Genomic DNA, 20,837 nt, shown 5'->3' on the forward strand with positions numbered 1-20,837 from the left:
CGACCCCCAACTACTTTTGTGAAATCGGATCATTTTTCGGGACACAGTAGTAGTTCGGAATCACTGCTGTGATTGTTCGACAGTAGCTCGTTAGCATGTAGCGCGTCGGTTAGGTCAGATAAAGGTCACGTGATGTTACCGTCGTTTTGTGTTTCCCGCAGTGACGTGGAGGTCGAGCGAGGAAGAGGAGGAACATGCACTACGATTGGGCGGAAGATGACTTTGAGCTTCCCCAGGGGGTGGACCCCCTGGGCGGCGCCGTGCCCGAGGACGGCCGGCGTTACGTCATGTACCACGGTACCGGCCGGCAGAGCGCCGACGTCATCGTGTCCTCGGGATTCCGCCAGTCGCCCGACGGCATGCTGGGCCGCGGCGTCTACCTCAGCCGGGACCTGCAGAAGGCCAAGCGCTACCCGCTCCAGCATCCCGAAGCCGACAAGGTTCTATTAAATTCGCCTTTGAAAGGTCAACCCCCCCCCGTTTACGTGCTTTCACGTCTGATTCCAACGACCACTTCAACACGAGCACAACGCATCAAGAATTTTGAAAGTCGGGTGTTGGCTTCCGCAGAAATGGAGGATTTTGTCGGAAAGATTTGGCTTTTTTTGGGCGACCGTTTTCATGCGATATGACCTCGGGCAGTGCTGCTAAAACCTTTTACGCCGATCACCACCTCCAAAAATACTCGGCTCCCCAAGTGCCACCATAATGACCGCCGATATTAAGCTACAGAAACTCCATTTAAATAAGGATTCAATTCAAACGTATTGCACATAAAAATGACATTGCAACTTGGACAGGAATTATTAATCTTTGAAAACAAGCAATTCTAAAAGATTAAATGCAAATGTGTTAAAAGTTAAATACAACTGAACTGTACTTAACAAATGGCTTGTACTGGATTTTTTTTTATTTTTTTTGTAAAGTTGGAGCCTCTTCAACATTATGCAAACTTTGAAGATTTAATTCAGTGATCCTTTTGTGTAGCACTAGAGGGAGCCCACGTTCAACCGATGGTACTCGTACTTCACTTTGAGAAGCACTGAACCTTTCGGGGATGAAGAACATATCCAGAGTGAAGGCTTGCATGTGCCAAGGAGACCAGGAGAAGCTCATCCATGCTTTTATCTCAAGTAGACTTGACTATTGTAATGGTCTTCTGACTGGACTCCCCCAAAAGAGCATTAAACAGCTGCAGCTCATTCAGAATGCTGCGGCGCAAAGCATCGTATTCTGTTTATATTCGCGTCCCAACGCCGTCGGAAGTGGGTTTTGTGTTTTTTTCTGAAAAGGTGCTGTACAAATCGAGTGTGTATTGCTTGAAGGTGGTGCTAAAGGTGGCCGTGGACGTGGGCCGCGTGATCGCCATCAACTGCCAGGGCCACCCGCGCCAGAAGACTTGGCACGACGCGCGCTACGGCCCCGTGTTCGACACCGCCTGGGTGCCTCCCCAGTGCGGCATGGTGCCCAGTGGACTGGAGGAGGACTGCGTGTGGGACCCCCGGCGGATCGCCGTCCTCGACACCATCTTCCCCACGCCGCGCGCCTGCGCTTAAAAGTACGCACTCGCTCTACTTAGCAGAAGTAGAACAGATACTTGTGGTGGAAAAAAAAAAAAAAGGATAGCAATGATGAGTAACAGGAGGACAAATTCAACACCTTCAAAAACGCGCAGACTCCGAAATGTACGGTGGGCCAGAAAGGTCACGACAATTGGAAGCGCAACGACAAAATGCAAAATGCAAAACGCCACCACACGACGACATTGAGATGCAACGGAAGCGACGAGCGTCCCCTTCACCGTTAATAGGGCGGCAAAAAAAATGTCCGAATCAAATTCGACTTGAGATTACAACTATTTCACCCGAAACTAAACAAACAAAAAACATTTGAAATCTCAATGATATCTATACTTAACATCTTTTGATTGTATTCCTGGAAAAAAAAAAGAGAGACTTGAAGTTTACTTTCAGACGAAACATCAAACACAGACAATTTACACTTTGTGTATTTAAAACAACCGCACAGCTTTGCCTCGGGAAAGTGCAAACAATACAAAACGCCATTGACGTCCTAACAGCATAGACAGTATATAGATAGTTGAACACAAACAACGGAGCAACACACGGAGACAGATAATAGAACAATACTCGGGCATGAATTTATCCACTGTGAAAAAGGGCTACTATTACATCTTAGTGAGTTTATTTTTCTTCATTTATGTCTGCATGACTGCACTATACTGCCTTCTGGTGGCCAAGGCAGGCACACCAGACTCCAGTATGTCAGAATCAGAATCATCTTTATTTTGCAAAGTATGTCCAAAAAACACACAAGGAATTTGTCTCCGGTAGTCGGAAGCCGACAATCCTTTCGGCAGTTTTGATTGTCCGTCGCAGTCGGAGTTTGTCGCCAAACCGGACTGTGATGGAAGAACACAGGACCGATTCGATGACCGCTGTGTAGAACTGCCTCAGCTGCTCCCGTCGGCAGGCCGTGCTTCCTCAAAAGCCGCAGGAAGAGCATCCTCTGCTGGGCCTTTTTGAGGACGGAGTTGATGTGGATCGCCCACTTCAGGTCCCGAGAGATTGTAATTCCCAGGGACTTGAAGGTCTCCACGGTTGACACGAGGCAGCTGGACAGCGTGAGGGGCAGCTGTGGCGAAGGATGCCTCCTGAAGTCCACGATCATCTCCGCAGTCAAAACAAATGCAAATAAAACAAAGCGTGTTGTTTGCCGACGTCTTGACTGTCTGGCGGGCACGCGCGGGCGCCCCCGCGCGTGCCCGCCCCCCCCCTCCCCTCCTCTCCTCTGCCAAAATCCCTCCGCCGCCGCCGCCGCCGCCAGCAGCAGCAGCAGCAGCAGCAGCAGCAGCAGCCGCTCTCGGACGGCGTCGAGGCGGCGACCATGAACGCTCGCGCGTGTCCCCGCGGGCCGGCGCTCCGCTCCCGGTCGGCGGCGGTGGCCGCCGCGCTGGCCGTGCTGCTCGTCCAGACTCTGCTGGTGTGGAACTTCAGCAGCCTGGACGGGTCGTCTGGCGAGAAGCGAGCCGACGGGCAGCCGCCCAGGAGCGGCTTACGAAGGAGGAGCGAGCCGCCGCTGGAGCTCGGAAACGCGGCCGGGAGACACAAGCTCCGAGCCGTGAGTCCGCTCTTTGTCCGCGCGGATGTTCGCGTGTGCGCGCGGGCGAGGACGCGTGTCGGCGTTGTGCGTCATTTTGCAGCTGCGGCTAGCGGCCGGAAGTCCGCTAGCAAAAGAGGCCATTTAACGTGGCATCGCGCTGACCGAGAGCCCGCTCGGCTGCTGGAAATGTTTCACGAACAAACGACAGCGGGCCGAAGTGTGGACGTAAGAGTTCCAGATGAAGGCCGATTGGCAGGAGTAGACAAACATTCCCCGGAAATATTTTCATGCTTACGATCCGCACTGACGTTAGCGCTCAAAACGGAGGTTGTCGCGTTTGTCGAGCGAGTTCGCTGAGGCGTTTTGTGCCGACTGCAGATGACTGAAGTATTTTGAAAACTCGGTGTCAAATTCGTTATTATTTTCTGACAACCGGCTAAATAAGTCAATCTAATTTAGCATCACATTGATAGAGAGCCTGATGTAAAATAAATAAATAAATACAAATGTTGATTAATAACAGGCTGAAATATGAATGTAAGATTTCCAAATAAATGATGATTGGAAGCACTGGACTGACATTTACTAGTAATAATTTCCTAATTTCCTTCGTACAATGTATAGCACTGTTCCTGAAAAAAAAAAAAAAAAATCAAAACTATTACATTCATCAAGCGAGTTTGGTGAGGTGTTTTTTTGGGGGGGGGGGGGGAAACAGGAAGTCAAATTCATTATCATACAAAGTGTTGTGAAAGTTACTTACGGCGGCGTGAAAAAAGTATCGCCCCCCTTCTCGAATTCTGAAATTTCTGCGTAGTTTCCACACTTTAATGTTTACGATCATCAGACAAATATCACCCAACATTATACACATATAAATAATATGTAGTGTAATATAGAAATTTGTAAATATATTATATATATGTGATAGATAGATATATATATATACAAAGTCATATATAATATATATTACATATGTAATCTAGAAAACATAAAGTATGTACCTCCTGTATACTATAATAGAACGTCTATTAATAACAATATAAGTGCACAGTGGCTTTTGGAACGCCCTGTAATTATGACAGCAGGCACAATAATAACTAAATGCTGCGATAATAACACACGTCTTGATTTTTCACCCCGGCCTGTGCAACAAGTCACTTGTCTTTGTGGGTGTACTGTGTTGTGTACACAAAACCTTCCTAACCTTTGCCATTTTGACTTTGGTAAAATCTCACAGCACACCAAATGTCATTAAAAAAAAAAGTGGATACGCAGTTGAATTGCCATCTAGTAGAAAAGCTTTTCATTGTTTTGCTAGCCATAGCAGTGTATATACGTCAATTACATGTAGTGCATTGGGTACCTTGAGATCACTTCGTTTCTCGGAGTTTTTCTAGAGACAAGGTGACCGATATTAGCGCTGTACTGATGAGATCGCAGACGAGCTGAAAAACGTGATCGTGTATTGGACCGTGGGTCGGAAGTCACGAATAGAATCGTTACAGCCCGAATTACAACCGTTTATTTCAATGGGAGGGGCGATTTGAGATGCGAACACAGTCACGGAACGAATCCAACTCGTATCTCAAGGCACCGCCGTAAAGGCAGTAAGTAAGTAGGAATTGAAGTATTTCCCGCAGTGGTTGGGGGTCTCGGGTGAACTGGGTAGTCGCGCTTGAGTGGACTGAGTTCATTGTTTTGCGATGTGAGGAATCGGAGGGCAGGGACGGACGGGATCCATTTTTTCCATCCTTTCATTACACTTCAGCCCGTTCCCTGTCATCTTTCCTTCGTGTGCGTGTGTGCGTGTGTGTGTGATGTGACTTGTCAAAGCGTGGCGAGACATGGCGGCTGTTTGATGTTTGAGGTGAGGAGATGAAAAGGACGTCACGATGGCGGTAACTTCAACAAAATCGGCAATCAAAAGCCGTGATGCTTTGCAACCCAGTCAGGCATGAAATAGACACCTGTTTGTCGTAAACGCGTCCAAAATGTCTGTCCGGCTTAATGGTGGGACTCGTGCTGAGTACTTCTGCCTCACAGTCGAGAGGTTCTGGGCTTGATTGGCTTTTTCCTTGTTCGCATGTTAGCTTCATTGAAGTTGGACATTGTGTGAACATTGTTTGTCCCTCTGCTCCCTGACATTGACTGGCGACCAGTCAGTTGTTTGTGTATATGAGCCCTGAGATGGAATGGCGACTAGTCTTCTTCTTTTTTTTGTCGGTATGTTGCCTGACATTGATCGGAGACCAGTCCAGCGTTTACACGATGCGGACAAGCGCTTTAGAAAGTGGATGGACTTTGAATCAAATGTGACTTTTGTCCTCTGTCCTGAAGGTGGCGCCATAAGGAATCATCATTCCCAGATGAGTAGCACATTTGGGACAGGTGATGTTACGAAAGGCCACTTAAAGGGGATTGTGATGTCATGCAAGGTCACTCCAAGGTGATCGTGAGATCACTGGAATGTGCTCGTGGACGTGATGAAGTATGCCGACACGCAAGCTGCTTGCCGGTCGCCACGGTGACGCCGCTCCGGCCAAGCCCGGCGCTCACCTACGAGGACCAATTCTTCTTCTCTGGCCTTTGTGTTGCGCTCTCAGGCACCACCCCCCTCCACCCCCCGCCTACCGACCTGTCACCGGGGGCACATTTAAGTGTCGTGTTGCTACGGAAACAGGACTCCACCGCACGGACGCTGCCAGGACAAGTTTACACGAAATATCCACCACTTACAAAAAATAACAACTTTTAGAAATGACGCATTGTTTGCTGTAAGTGACTGACGAGCAGTCCATTATTCCTCCATATGTGCTGACCCTGCTTGGACAAATGATGTACTGTATTTGTTTGGCCTCCTAAAGAGCTGACCCGTCAGTCCATTTAAAAAAAAAAAAAAAAAAAAAACCATGAATCATTTGCGGAGCTCTGGTTTAGACAATAAAACCCAGATGGACAGAAAGTGACCCGGAAGCTTAATGGATGACAAAAACATGGATGAAGAAGAAGAAGAAATGAAGCCTTCCCACTGGCCAGATGAGCCGGGATTACAGCAGCATTATAATCTATTGGTTTGGTCATAATGCCGCTTTCTGCGTTCATGTTTTCATCACGCAGAGCTTAGCTGCTAATAGAAGCGCTAATGTCACTGTTAGGTCACCTCAGGATGGAAATGCTCAAATGCAATATTTCCTTTGCGTCGACTTCTAAGACGGCTTGTTCGTGTGATGATTGGTCCGTTTGAATCCGATTAGAGCCTTTAAATGCCCCCAGAAAGCTCAGATCCAGTGCAATCTCCTTATCTGTCGCTGCTAATGCGGTTTTATTGATGGTGGGGGACGGAAACATTGGAGAGTTTCGATCAGCGGTGAGCAGAGTACGGCGCGCGGGTCACGCCCTTCAATCGGGCCCGCCGAACATTTGCGTAATATTTCTTGCATTCATTTATCAGTCTTTCAAAATGTGCAGCATTTTTTTTCATTTTGTATTCATTTATTGCATCAAATTGCATGATCCATTTATTGGGAAATGATAAAAAATGTTTACATATACATTGAACATTGTTTTTATACACTGAAATAATTGGTTGATTCATTTAAATGTAATTCATTTTCAAATAATTGAAACATCAGCATAACTTATTTTATTATTATAAATAGACTATTTCACATATACATTTTAACTCTTTTATTTTTTATTTTTTTTTGCCACGTATGAATAAGATGGCCCATTTGTCCATTTTTAAAAATGAAACGTGGCCCTTGAGCGCACAGGTTTTCCCAGTCCTGCGGTACTGTGCGTGCGTGTGTGCGTGCGTGTGTGTGTAAGGCGGGAGTGTGGCGGCGTCTACGTGGCTGTAAACAATTTTGTATTTTTTTTTGCCAAACGGTTCAATGTACTCACTGTGCTCACTTAAGGGGCTCTGTGTGCGTTTGTGTGTTAGTGTTGGCCTCCGACCAGCGGGGGCAGCGAGTAACGGTGTGACGCCGTCGTCCGAACTCAGGACATTTACCTGAGCTCAGCTTGCAAAGTCTTTGACGTAATAGACAAGCAACGGGACTGGGCACAAATAGTCAAACGTGTTTTTGTCATGTGGGAGGAAGAAGCCACTTGAGCATGGCGACAACACGCAAGGCAGATGGGATGAACATAGACCCCGAAGTCGTGGTTTAGCGCACTTGCGCCCGTGGGCATGCACACACACACACACACACACACGCGCGCGCGCGCATGCTGTGGCAAAGGTGAAGTTGCTCATCTTTGAGTCCACTTCTGTGACATGCGCACCTCTGGGGTCAAAGGTCATCTATTATTGTGCAGGACTGTTTATGCCTATGCACCGAACAGCAGTTCAGAGTACCCACCCTTTTTGGAGTCCTTGGAGGGGGCGCTGGAGAGCGCCAGGACACCCGAGGTCGCAGGTCGATGATCGACTTTGTGGTCGTGTCATCGCACTTGCGGCCGCATGTCTTGGACACTCGGGTGAAAAGAGGGGCGGAGCTGTCAACCGATCACCACCTGGTGATGAGTTGGCGCCGATGGTGGGGGAAGATGCCGGTCCGACGGTCGACAGAACTTTGCTCATGTTCCAGGGGAGGCGGGAGGTTGCGTGCCTCCATTGCTGAGGCCGTAAGGTGGTCGCTGCCTTGTTATACATTATTGTAAATATACAAAGATCAAAAATATGAAAAACATTTTAATGGTTAAACATACAGAGGGTTTTTGATTACACAGTCGTTTTTTTGTCTTGTCGTACCTGTTTAATTTTTAAGCAAATCTAAAATAAAGTATATATATTTTTAAAAAACTTCGAGGGTCACCCTTGAAAACGTTTGACCAATGAATTGTGTCAAATAAACAAACATGAGGAGGGTAATTGAAGTTGAAATATAAATAAATGAAAATAAAAGTTGAGAAAACATCATAAAATGTTATTTATGATAAATTGGTAAAATACGTTTTAGTGACTCCATTTTTTATTTTTATTGTATCATTTTATCTAAAAACATAGTAAATGATAATAGGTGTAGTAGGTTTTTTAGTGTATTGCGCTAATGCTGTTGTCCGTCTCCCCCTTCAGGACCTTCACCGCTCCCACCGACCCAAAGAGAAGCGACGTCCTTCCCCCGACAGCAACAACAACGAGAACTCAGTCCCTAAAGACTTTGACAACGTGGACAGCGGCCACCCGAGAGGGCTGGCGCAGCGCCAGCGGGGGGCGCCGCCGCTCGTCGGCGCCAACCGCACACCGGACAAAGCCCAAAGCATCCTGGGAAAATCAGCCAACCGAGTCGTCAAGCTCCCTGAAGCGGGACGGAGCAGCCGTAACGGAACCCGCGTCCCAGAACGGTCGAAAAAGACGGCGACCTCCCCGTCGCCTGCGTTGCCGACGTCGCTGGCGTCGCCGTCCGAGTGCGAGATCGGCGGCAAGGAGGTCATCTCAGCGCTGTCCCGGGCCAAAAGTCGAGAGTGTCGTCAGCGAATGGCCGACGTCTACTGCCGACACAAGAAGGACCTGCTCATGCCGCACAAACTTCCTCGATACTGCCCCCTGCAGGGTGAGAGCAAGCGCACACGCGTGTAGCTTAGGGTCAGGGGTCAAGGGTTCGGGTTACGGGGTTCCGGTTAGTTACTGTTAATCAGGCACTCTTACCAGTCCGTTATTTGTCTATATTTGCCGTGCACTGATTGGCGAGCAGTTCATGTCGACGTAAAGAAAACGTTTCGCTTGGCTGGCAGGTTCGCCCGGGCGGGCGTGTCGCCCTCTGAACGGACAAAGTGAGAATGTGAGATCCCCTGGCGTAATTACACCCTCCTCACGCACACAAGCGCTTATTCTGGGATGTGCTGACTAATGACTTCCATGTCGGCCGAGCTTTTTTTGATGGCAGGCCCCACCCCGAGGCCAACCCCGACGTACCCCCGCCCCCGCACCCTTCCTCTCGCAGGCGGCAGGGCGGGACCCTCGGCAGGCTTCGACTTGATGGACAGGCGGTCGGGCCTTTTCAAGTGGTTTGTTGATACAAAGCACTTGGCGGTGGCGGTCACGCCCTCCCTATGGCCCGCCGGCCTGTAGTTAGTGGTCATCGTACCTCAAGCTCCGTGCACGCCCTGTCAGCCCACTCACGTAACGTACCGGAACGCCACACGAGATGGAGAACTCGAGGTTCCGCAGGGGCAGGGCCGCGTTACATTTTAGTCCAAGGACGGATGGGCCAGTATCATTCATAGATGGATTTAAAAAAAGAAAATACAAATTCAAGAAAATCTGTATTTAAATTAAATTAAAGGTGTAAATAAAGTTAGTTATCAGTTAGTTATTTTAATGATAAAAAGGATCATTTTTAAACGGTATTATAGTTTTATTGTAATTAATTCACCAATTGTTCTATTTCATAAATACAAATTGCTAAATATTCATGTAAAATTGTTTATTGTATTTATATTTAAAATTTTGATTATTTACAATGAATGAGCTAACCAGTTACTTAATGAGATCAATGAATAAAAATACATTGAAACTGACTAAATACATTTGAATTAACCAATTTTTGGAGAGAAAAAAACATGAATTAATGAATCAAGCATTATAGATGAGGTAAAAAAATAAATAAAAATGTATGTATATTTAATTATGAGACACAATCATTTTTTCCATTATTTATAATCAATGTAATCAATTCTAATCAACCAATTGCATATTGTAAAAAATATTGAATAATAGTAATAATTCATTCTCATATTTCCTTTTATTTTAGTTAATTTAATTCTATTAATTAATTAATATTAATTCTATTAATTAATTTATATTAATAAAAAATCATATATATATATATTTTTTTTTTAAATGTATATCTATAGATATGTTTTTTTCCATTTTTGGGGACCTACAGTAAATGAATATATACATTTTAATAAACCAATTTTAGGGGGAAAAGGTTTAAGTGTACGTAGCATACTTTCTTATAATAATAATAAAATAAATGATTTGAATATTCGATTTTTTTTATCTATAGTTAATTTAATTATAATGAATCAACCAGTAATGTACATTTTTTGAAAATGTTAAATTTATATGGAAGCCAGTCTGTTTGATTTTCTAATATTGTTTATTTTATTATTTGTTATAAATAAGTCAATCAATTATTTAATGAGCTCAATTCATGTAAAAAAATATTAAAAAGTTCATAAATATATTTTATTGAGCCAAATTTAGGGGAGAGATGTCTGAATGAGTACATCAAATATTACAATACAGTATTATAGTTTAGTGCGGACTAACTGCAAAATCAATGATGACCGACTCCCTCCCCAGGTAAAGTGAGCGTGAACGTCCAATGGGACGAGGAGCACGCATCCGACTCCGCCCCCGTGTCACCGGTGCGGGTGGCCTTTGTGCTGGTGGTGCATGGGCGTGCCTCGCGCCAGTTCCAGCGGCTCTTCAAGGCCATCTACCACACGGCGCACTTCTACTACATCCACGTCGACCAGGTCTCACACACACGCGCGCGGGCACACACACACACACACACATTCAGAGGTCACCAAACTGTCGCTATGACAACCCTTCCTCTCAGAGGTCCAACTTCCTGCACCGCGAGGTGACGCTGCTGGCCCGCCAGTACGCCAATGTGCGCGTGACGCCGTGGAGGATGGCGACCATCTGGGGCGGCGCCAGCCTGCTGAGCATGTACTTGCGCGCCATGGAGGACCTCCTCAACATGGCCGACTGGTCGTGGGACTTCTTCGTCAACCTCAGCGCCGCCGACTACCCCATCCGGTGAGGCTCCGCGGGACCTTTTGTGATATCTCACACATACGAAGATGCGAACGTAGCAAACCAAAGCACATTTATTTATATAGCGCATTTCATACAGGAAAGGTAACTCAATGTACTTTATATGATTCAAAGCATGTATTTTTTTTTAAAAAAACAGCTTATAAACATTTGAAACAAAGATAAAAATAAAAAAAACAATACCAACAGCGTACAATGACAGAAGGATCCTTTCAAAGTTTTTAAAAACATTCACCCTTGCGGCTGACGTCACTTCTGATGGCAACTTCTTCCATTTGTGTGACAGAAAAATGCAATATCGCAACATCATTGTTTATTATTATGACATTTAGAAATTTGGGTCCAGATTGTAGCAAAAACCACAGAGGTGGACGAGCATGAGTTGCTTTCGCGGGCCACATAAAATGATGTGGCGGGCCGCATCTGGCCGGCGGGCCTTGAGTTTGACACCGATGGTTTTACACTTTCCACTTTGAATCCTAATTGGCCGGTAAAACGTCATTACCCCAATCGAATTTGCGGGCTCATCCAATGAAGTCCCGTATGTGCGTCGTCCTGTGAAAGCAGCCAATGTCTGCGTGTGTGCAGCATGCGCATATGCGGGGGGGGGGGGGGGCGAGCGGCCCTGAGGTCATATTGACGGGTCGCTCGCTCGCTCTGAGCAGTTATGGTGGGAAAGAAAGGAGGTCATCGGATTGGTCACGCCATTTGCATGTCGATAGACGTTAAGTGCCTTGCACTGCGTAGCCAGCGCGGGCATCCGAACCTGGGATCGCAGAACTGCGAGGCAGGCGTGCTAGCCACTAGCACACTGTGCTGCTGTAGAAGACAGAAGTTTGATCAAGCAATGGAAAACATGATGGAAAAAAAAAGAAACCGACTTTTCCTGTTGTCAATTGTCTAACAGCGCGCACACACACACACACACACATCTTTGCAGCTAAAATCGATGTCACGTTCACAGCACGATCGATAGCTGCGACGTCAGCGAGCACATCGACACTGAGTCAATGCAACAGTGCGTGTGTGTGTGTATTTGGACTGGCCAATTAATAATTTTTTTTTTAGACTGATTAGAGCTCATTTGTAATTTCCATTTCTTTAAAAGAAATTTTTTTTTTTTTTTGCGGCTTTCATACTTCCCCGAACAGCAGAGAGGAGCTATAGTTGACAAAAGCAGTCAGTGTTGCTTGTCGATTCTCAATCGAAATTGATGATGATGATTCTGCGGTATCCCGGCAGGACCGATGATCAGCTGGTCGCGTTCTTGTCCAAACATCGCCACCTCAACTTCATCAAGTCCCACGGCCGCGACAACGCCCGGTGAGCGACGCCGCCACCCACGCCCCCTCGCGAGGTGACGTCCCTCCTTCATCTGATTGGCTGCGATGTCAGTTTCATCCGCAAGCAGGGTCTGGACCGTCTCTTCCTAGAGTGCGACACGCACATGTGGCGCCTGGGGGACCGCAAGATCCCGGAAGGCATCGCGGTGGACGGTGGTTCCGATTGGTTCCTGCTCAACCGGGCCTTCGTGGAATACGTGGTGCGATCCGTGGACGAGCTGGTTGCCGGCTTGAAGCAATTCTACGCCTTCACGCTGCTTCCTGCTGAGGTGAGGCGCACGTAGCGCAGTGTTTGCTAACCGTCATCGAGACAAAGCACTTTGTGCACGTTTCGGGTTGTCACTTTTTGAAGTTTAGTTTATTGACTTGCACTAGTTTACGAGGCCGAACTGCCACATCCAATACGGTGGACGCACTGACATATCGCCGCAACGGACCAAGCCGTGAGACGAGATGTCCGTGTCTCCACGAATGTTCCCTAAGACGCTGTCCACTGCCCCCTACAGTCGTTCTTCCACACAGTGCTGGAGAACAGCGCCCTCTGCGGGAGCATGGTGGACAACAACCTGAGGCTGACCAACTGGAACCGCAAGCTGGGCTGCAAATGTCAGTACAAGCACATCGTGGATTGGTGCGGATGCTCGCCCAACGACTTCAAGCCCGCCGACTTGCCGCGCTTCCAGGTGACCGCGTCATCCCACTACTCCACACAATTGTCGTGATGCTTTCAAGTGCTTCACTTAAAAAAACAGACATACAGTTATGAAGGCCTCAGCATGCAAGGCAGATATCTTACTCGCTTTTTCATTTTTTGGTTTCCAGGTGGCGTCCTAGATATTTCGTTCCATTGCTAGCAAATTTGTAGCACATGCGTATTACAGACCGGTGGATGATAGTCAATTCCCAAGAAGGATTAGTTTTCGTCATCGCGTGCGAGCAGAACAGGGGCAACGAAGTTTGACCACGTACCCTAAAACAGGAAACTTTTGCTTAGCAGTGGTCATTTTACGCTCATTTTGTCCATTTCCATTGGTCCTTCAAAGACAAACTCGTCCTGGAGATTTTGTCCGGTTGCTACCAAATTTGAAGTACTGTATGTAAACTAGACAGGTGGTGCAAAATTGGTGACTGCGAGTGGTCAGAACTTGGCTTGGTGGCAAAGATTGATGACTTTCCATGAAACAGGATTTTGATTGTTATTTTTTCTTATTCTGCTCCCGAAGCCATGTCACCTTAGCAACCTGAAACCTGGTCGACACGAGTAGCCCCGCAAAACCCAAGTCTCAAGAAGCCGCACTTGGAAAGACACGGCTGCCATTTTGCTTTGAAGTGGCCATTTTTAATGATCATCTTGGGACTGCGGAGTGTTGTTATTAGAACGTAAAGATTATAGAGCGCCGGATCTATCCCGACAGGAAGTGTTTGTCGTGCGTGGATATTTCTGGGCCTGGAAAAAGGAGCGGGCAAAAGATGCGTTGCGCCGTCCGCGGCGGGAATAACTTTGACAAATTAGCAGTGCCTCTGAGCCGTGAGGCTCCCGGAAGCAGCCGCTGTATTTTTAGACTTCCAACCCGTCATTATCGCAAGCCCGCGGACAGTCGCGGCCCGCGCCGCCGCTCGCTGTCAGAGCTGGGGAACTCCAGTCACGTGATTTGACTCCGGTCGACAAATGGAGGACTTGGGACGTGCTCGGCGAAGACTTGGCAAAGACTGCGCTTGACTTTGATTGACATGATTTGACAAATCTATTCGATTCTCCTGATTTGAAGTCAAAGTAGCAGTGTCATGACTTGACTTGCTTTATTTTTTGATGACTTCTTCGTCTTCTCGGCAGCAAGCGTCGCGGCCCACCTTCTTCGCCAGGAAGTTCGAGGCCAGCGTGAGCCAGGAAGTCATCAACCGGCTGGACGCGCAGTTGTTCGGGGCGGCGGCGCCGGGCCTGCCGGGCCTCAGCGCGTACTGGGAGAACGTCTACGAGCGGGAGACGGACGGCGCGGGCGGCCTGACGGACGCCGCGCTCAGCCACTACCACGCCTTCGCTCGCTTCGGCCTGGAGCGCGCCGCTGCCGCGCTGCGGGGGCGCCCCGGGGACAACGGCTGCAGGTACCGGACCCATGTTCACTTTGCAGGGAAACTTGCTCAAGGTGAAAAATTGGTTTGTGGCTAAATGATGTTCACATCGCACAAGATGTGTACGTCGAATTTTCCCTTAAGGGACGAGTGTATAATCGGCGTATAATCTAAGCACCACCTCAGAAAGTAGTTTCGAAATACTCCCAAGTGCCCCCATCATGGCTAATATTCAAATAGAGTGTTTGTCAAAAACACGGTTGAGGTTTTAGTCCTAAAAAGTATTTTCAACAGTGTTGTAAGCCACAGTGCAGTCCAGTCACAGTTGCTCAAAGTATCCAAACAATTTTTTAAAAGGAGTCAGTTAGTTGCTAGGGTTTTTTTTTTTTTTGGGGGGGGGGGGGGGGGGCGAGTGAAGTCTGAAAGGTTGCGAAATCAAGCAATAAAAGGGCCAAGTTGCCATCAGTGACTCGACACTGAAATGTCCCGTGACGTTGAACTCTCCACCGGAGCTCGAAGCAAAGATGACGTTTGTGAACTTAAGCTCGTATTCGTGCACAATCAACCTTCAGTGTGTGTGCGTGTGCGTGTGCGTGTGTGTGTGTTGGGCGTCCTCACACGCTACAAGGAGCTCCTTGTTCGTGTTTGGTGAAGACCTGCGGCTCCTGCGTGTGTCTGTGTGTGTGAATAAGGCCTTGTCTCTTTCAAACCTGTAAAAATGATTGCATACTTGTTTATTTTTTCATATTTATAAATATGTGTATTTATTTTGATTTTTATTCACCGCAAGGGTGTGCGCGTGTGTGTGTTAACTAAAAACGTGTCTGTGTCAATGCTGTAAAATATTTTCATATTTGTTCGTGTTTGTGTGTGTGTGTGTGTGTTCAGGTACGAGGCGGCTGGTCACCCTCTGTCTGTGCACATGTACTTCCTGTCAGACCAGTTCCAGGGTTACTTGGTGCGCCACACGGCACTGAACCAAGCCTCCAACCAGTTGGAGACTCTGGAGACCTGGGTGACCCCCCGGGACCACTTTACCCTGGCCAGCCCCCCGCACCCCAACAATAGGCTGCTGCACATACAGGTCACGCACACGCACGCACACACTAACATTAACTGTGGAAATACCTTCACCCTTTCTAAGGACAATTGTGTGTTTGTTTACATTTCGTTCTGGCGTTCTTATTGGGGCTCAAAGGAGACCCTGCTCGTAAACTCCCGCACATTTGCAATTCGCAAATATGCCTATTGGCTGACTTTTCTCCGTTTTTTATATATATAAAAGACGTAATAATTGTGGTGTCCCACTATCCTGAACTTTGGGCCAATCGAAAAATAATATACCGAGACGACACTGCAGGAAGTCGGCACGGTGGGCGACTGGTTAGCACATCTGCCTCACGGTTCTGAGGACCGAGGTTCGATCCCCGGCCCCGCCTGTGTGGAGTTTGCATGTTCTCCCCGTGCCTGGGTGGGTTTTCTCCGGGTACTCCGGTTTCCTCCAGCTTCCCAAAAACATGCACGGTAGGTTAATTGAAGACTCTAAATTGCCCGTAGGTGTGAATGTGTGCGTGAATGGTTGTTTGTTTCTATGTGCCCTGCGATTGGCTGGCGACCGGCTCGGGGTGTTCCCCCGCCTCCCGCCATCTTGTAGCATCTATACAAAAACTGAAGTACTCGCAGATTTTCCGTATTCGTGGCACGGTTCGGTCCCGACTGTACTACTTTTGTGAGTTCCTGGGACTGTTGGGGGTGTGGCCTGAACCATTGAAGATATCGGATTGGAGCCTTTCAGATCCAGGAACTGCAAGTACTCAGAACTAAAAGTTCCAGAAACTGCATTCATACATTTTGTGTAGTGCTTCTTCTCATTTGGTTCAGGGTGAGCCGGAGTCGATCCGAGCTGATCTTGGGCGAGAGGCGAGTTACTCCCCGAACCGGTCGCCAGCCAATCGCAGACTTCTGACGCTCCTGTCATACCGTCCGCGCGTGCTAAGGTCGTCCTGTGTTTCTGTTCGGCGTGCATCCAGGTGGGAGTGGCGTGGGACGCCAAGGAGCGCGTGTTCAGCGTGCGCGGGGGCCCGCTGGGTCCCGAGGACGAGCCGGCGGCTGCGCAGCGGTGGAGCCGTGGGGGTCCGGCGGCGGGCAACCTGACGGCCACGGTGGTGTGGATCGACCCCACCAACGTGATCGCCGCCACCTACGACATCCACGTGGACGCCGCCGCCGACGTCACCCACTACCGGCCCCCGCTGACCGGCCCCCTGCGGCCCGGCGTCTGGACCCTGAGGGTCCTCAACCGGTGGAGTCTGCTGGGACAGACCAGCTTCGCCGTGGCCCCGCTGCTGTTCCGCCGACAGCAGCCCATCACGCAAGGTCAGAACCACAACCGCAACGATGGCCGACACCAAAAAAAAAAAAATGAGACCAAGATGAATTATTTCTAAATTTATTATTTATAAATTATTATGTATTATTATCTTTTCCAATATTAATGTTGCCTCAAACCTGTACAACTCATAAAAACTAACAACAACAACAAAAAAGTGCAATCTTTTCAAGAGCGGGAGTAAAAATACACTGAAATAAGGTGGTTGCACAAGTGCGCACACCCTCTTCTAACCAGGGATGTGGCTGGGTTCTCAATGAACTGATCTCATTAAAACTCCTTTTAAATGGGATTCAGCACACACACGCGCGACACCATTTAAAGCGCCTCCGATGAATCCCGAATAATGTTCAGCGATTTATTTTTAACTCCCCCTCTGGAAAAGGGTTCATTTTTTGATTGTGTTGGACAGGTTATAGGTCACATTAATGGTGGGGAAAAAAATTGTTTGGATTTCACAAAAATTTGAACAGGCGTATGTGGACTTTGTATATCCACTTTATATACAGTAATTCCTCACAATATAATGGTTCACTTATTGGCGATAGAGTGCATTGCAGATTCTTTTAATAGGTTAAGTCACTCACCTGCGCATCTCTGATCGGTCCGCTTGATAGACTAATCGATTTGAATGTGGCAGCAATAACCGACATGTTTTTTAAAGATGTGTATTTTTGCTTAAAAAAATCCTTTATGCTGCTTGCTCAGTTACTTTTTTTAAACCGCTCGACTGAAATAAAATAATAACATTTTTTTTAAGTAAGTGATTTTTTAGAAGTGGTAAACAGTAAAAAAAAAGAAAAAAAAACATGGACATGAATTGAAAGGCATCTGTCGTGATGTGTTCATGCTCCAGCTCGAGACGTAGTTCGGTTTTCAGAACCACAGCTAGATGGTCCCGACACGCTCGAACAGGTTCAGCAGCTGCTACCGTTTTATTTCTGGCAAGCGGGCGTCAAGGTGACCTCGGCACTTCTGAGCCACTAAGGTGCGTTTGATTCCGCCACCCTGGCAGCCCTCCAAGTTCCAAGCGCTGCTTCTACTTTGACTTCTTTCGGCGCATTTCCACAACTGAAACGTTTGGACGACAAGTTCTGTGTTCGGCCCAAAAAATCAGCAAAAATCCTCCAAAAGTTCACTCTGGGGTCTCTTCCAAAATGTCCTACTTCCTGAAGTTCCTGCGGCTAAAAACGGCCCGAAGGAAGGTTCTACTTCAGGCAACTAAAGGTTTCTGGTTGCCCGTTATCGGAGCTAACAACAAATGGTGGCGGCCCATTGAAGTCCACTTCATTTTATCGTGGTAAAGACAAAAGCGCATAACAATAAAGACATAAACACCTTCATACAAATCGTGTGAGTTGCACAATTTTGCGACAAAAGCACCGTCCATTTTCCTGTCTGCTATTGTGTGAAGGCAAAATGGCTGCCTCGTCCTAGCACTTCCGCTCACAGATCCCTCTGGTGTATTGCGACAACATAATGAGGCTCTCTCCAGTGGCATTAACGGTAAAGACAGTTTGTCAAAGAACTAAAAAAAGGAACTCTTAAGACACTAACGTCTGTTTGTGTTAGTTTTCATGGAAACTTTGGAATGTTCTTCTTCTTTCTTCCCACTTTTTATTTTATAAACGAACCTTTGATCAAGTTATTCTTTTTCTTACTCATGACTTTTTAGCTCATGTTTTATTACTTTCTTACTTTTTATTACTTGACAGTTGCTTCCAGTTACTTTTTTAAAAAATACATTTGACCCCAAAAAGTACATTTGATGATTGGTGTTTCTAATATTCCCTTTTTTAAATCACTACTTTGTTGAACTCTTACTTAGTTTTCTTACTTTATTTGTTTTCTTTCCGCCATTTTTAAAAATGACTTTATTATTATTATTGCAATTTACTTGTACAACTTGTTACTTTTTTGTGATTCGCTTTTTTCTTTCCTTTTTTTAATACCCCCCCCCCCCCAAAAAAAAACGGCACTAGCTGATTAGCGTTGAATCCATTTTCTTTTTTTTTTTTCCGATCGCTACTAATGCTTTTTTGGTCATGTTTGACCTGTGACCCCGTGCCGGTCTTGATGGCTTCCTGGTTTATCCCCAGAGGAGGCATCGCGTGTCCACGGAGGTCCGGCCCGGAACTCGTACATGGAGCAGAGCTTCCACGGGCTGAACCCGGTCCTGCGCCTGCCGGTCAGCTTGGGGGCGGTGGAGGAGGCGGAGGCCAACGCCGGCCTGACGGGGGCGCCTCTGCGTCTGTGGCTGGACCGCGTGCTGGCCGGCTTCTGGGCGGCGGCGGACGTCTGCGCCGTCGGCCCCGCCGTCTGTCCTGTGCTGCCGCGCTGCCGCCGGACCGCCTGGAGCTCGTACAGCCCGGACCCCAAGTCCCAAATCGGACCCGCCCGACCCGACGGACGCATCAGGTAGCCAAAGGGGAACTTTCAAGTATTCCATTTTATGGCCATGGACGACACTCGTTTTATTTTTCAAGTCTGTGCGCCTTCAGTATGCCTCCTCGTTGTGGCCTCCTTTCGAACAAGACCGAGTTCTTTTCGTCCGGCCCGCCGAGCGTCTACATTAGTAAGACTCCGATAATATTTTTTATTTCATTATTTTTTTGTTTTTAAGGTCACCCCCAGCAAAACTGATTAGTTTTTTTATTTAGCGCATTAAATATAGTTTTTGTTTAATATAATAATGTTATTATACAATTTAATTCCCCAAAAGTTAATTGTATTTATTCTTTTAATTACACTTTTATCACATTAAATAAGTTATCATATATAATGAATTCCTAAAATTTTGTTCATTCAGTGGATTTATTCATTTATTTCTGTATCCCATTAAATAGTTGGTTGATTTGAATATATATGTTGTTTATTTAACAACTTGGTGTTTATTAATAATGATATTATTTAATAATAAATAATTTCTAATACAATCTATTCTAAATAATAGAATATAAAATGAAAATGATATAAGATCTCATTATTACAATTTTACATTTTTTTTTTTCAACTCAAAAATGAAAGCGCAGCACGGTTAGCACATCTGCCTCACAGTTGTGAGGCCCGGGGTTCAATCCCCGGCCCCGCCTGTGTGGCGTTTGCATGTTCTCCCCGCGCCCGCGTGGCTTTTCACCGGGCACTCCGCTTTCCTCCCACATCCCCAAAACATGCGTGCTCGGTTGATTGACAACTCTAAATTGCCCGTAGGTGTGACTGTGAGTGCGAATGGTAGTTTGTTTGTATGCGCCCTGCGATTGGCTGGCGACACAGCGGCACAGAAAACGGATGGATGGATAAAAATGAAAGCACGAGTTTTCCCGAGGCCAATCAGGACGCTAGCGGAATGTCGTCAGAGTGAAACGGTGTTTCGAAGCGGATTCCGCTGACTTCCTCCTATTGTTTCGCAGGCGGGGACGCCACGCTGTTATTGTTATTGTACATTGTGTATTATATATTACGCGGAACCAACTTGCAGTGTTGGGCCCCCAAGGAGCAGCCGGTGCCCAGGTTGACCCTCGACACAAATACAACAAATATTTATTAATTTTGTATCGGTTTCCGTGGGAATTTATTGACCAAGTATTTATTTGTTACGGTGATGATGTTACCATGGCAACAGACGAGCACAACTTCAAAGACGTGCCTCAAAAGAGACCCTCGTGAGACGGGCGGCTCGTTCATATAAATGTATTATTTATATTATTATTATTTAAAAAACAATGTTGTGAATTAAAGGTGAACACTGTGAGATTTCAAGCTGCCTCACATTTGTACGTTCTTATTTAAGCGGAGAATTTAATATAAATTGTTGATTTAAATGTTGCATATTTGTAATGTTTTCAAACATGAACTTTTTCTTTCCTCGCTGCTCTTTGTTGACACTTGTAATTTTGTGCCTTTTGTGTTCCACACGGAAAACGTCACATGGGCGCCTTCGAACGACAACTTTGGGAACAATAAATCATTTCAGAAAAAGATCATCTCCTTCTTTTTGTCTTTACTTTCAAGCAAAACCTCCCCAATCATGCTTTTATCGTTGGGGTGTTCACATTCTATCGTTACGACTTCCCTCCGCCCAGAAGCAGGTGCCATGAGACGGACCCTTCCC

General features: G+C 46.8%; 1 protein-coding gene across 1 annotated transcript; it reads left to right on the top strand.

The window, feature by feature from the left end:
• The first annotated feature begins 2,821 nt into the window (after window positions 1-2,821).
• On the top strand, window positions 2,822-20,709 carry LOC133466397 (xylosyltransferase 1-like). The gene is made up of 11 exons (XM_061750047.1): window positions 2,822-3,141; window positions 8,207-8,684; window positions 10,442-10,617; window positions 10,704-10,906; window positions 12,167-12,247; window positions 12,320-12,536; window positions 12,774-12,950; window positions 14,102-14,370; window positions 15,226-15,421; window positions 16,368-16,713; window positions 18,826-20,709. Exons 1-11 carry the CDS (start codon window positions 2,908-2,910, stop codon window positions 19,146-19,148), a joined length of 2,700 nt encoding a protein of 899 aa, XP_061606031.1. The 5' UTR covers window positions 2,822-2,907; the 3' UTR covers window positions 19,149-20,709.
• Window positions 20,710-20,837: the final 128 nt, after the last annotated feature.

This window comes from Phyllopteryx taeniolatus, chromosome 16 (genome assembly GCF_024500385.1).
Source record: "Phyllopteryx taeniolatus isolate TA_2022b chromosome 16, UOR_Ptae_1.2, whole genome shotgun sequence".
Classification (NCBI taxonomy): Eukaryota; Metazoa; Chordata; class Actinopteri; order Syngnathiformes; family Syngnathidae; genus Phyllopteryx; species Phyllopteryx taeniolatus.

Bases quoted from the DNA above. Each gene is read 5' to 3' on its own strand.
- LOC133466397 (XM_061750047.1), top strand. From the start codon at position 2,908: ATGAACGCTCGCGCGTGTCCCCGCGGGCCGGCGCTCCGCTCCCGGTCG. The intron at 12,951-14,101 runs GTGACCGCGTCA...TCTTCTCGGCAG, and splicing joins CCGACTTGCCGCGCTTCCAG to CAAGCGTCGCGGCCCACCTT. The intron at 14,371-15,225 runs GTACCGGACCCA...GTGTGTGTTCAG, and splicing joins CCCGGGGACAACGGCTGCAG to GTACGAGGCGGCTGGTCACC.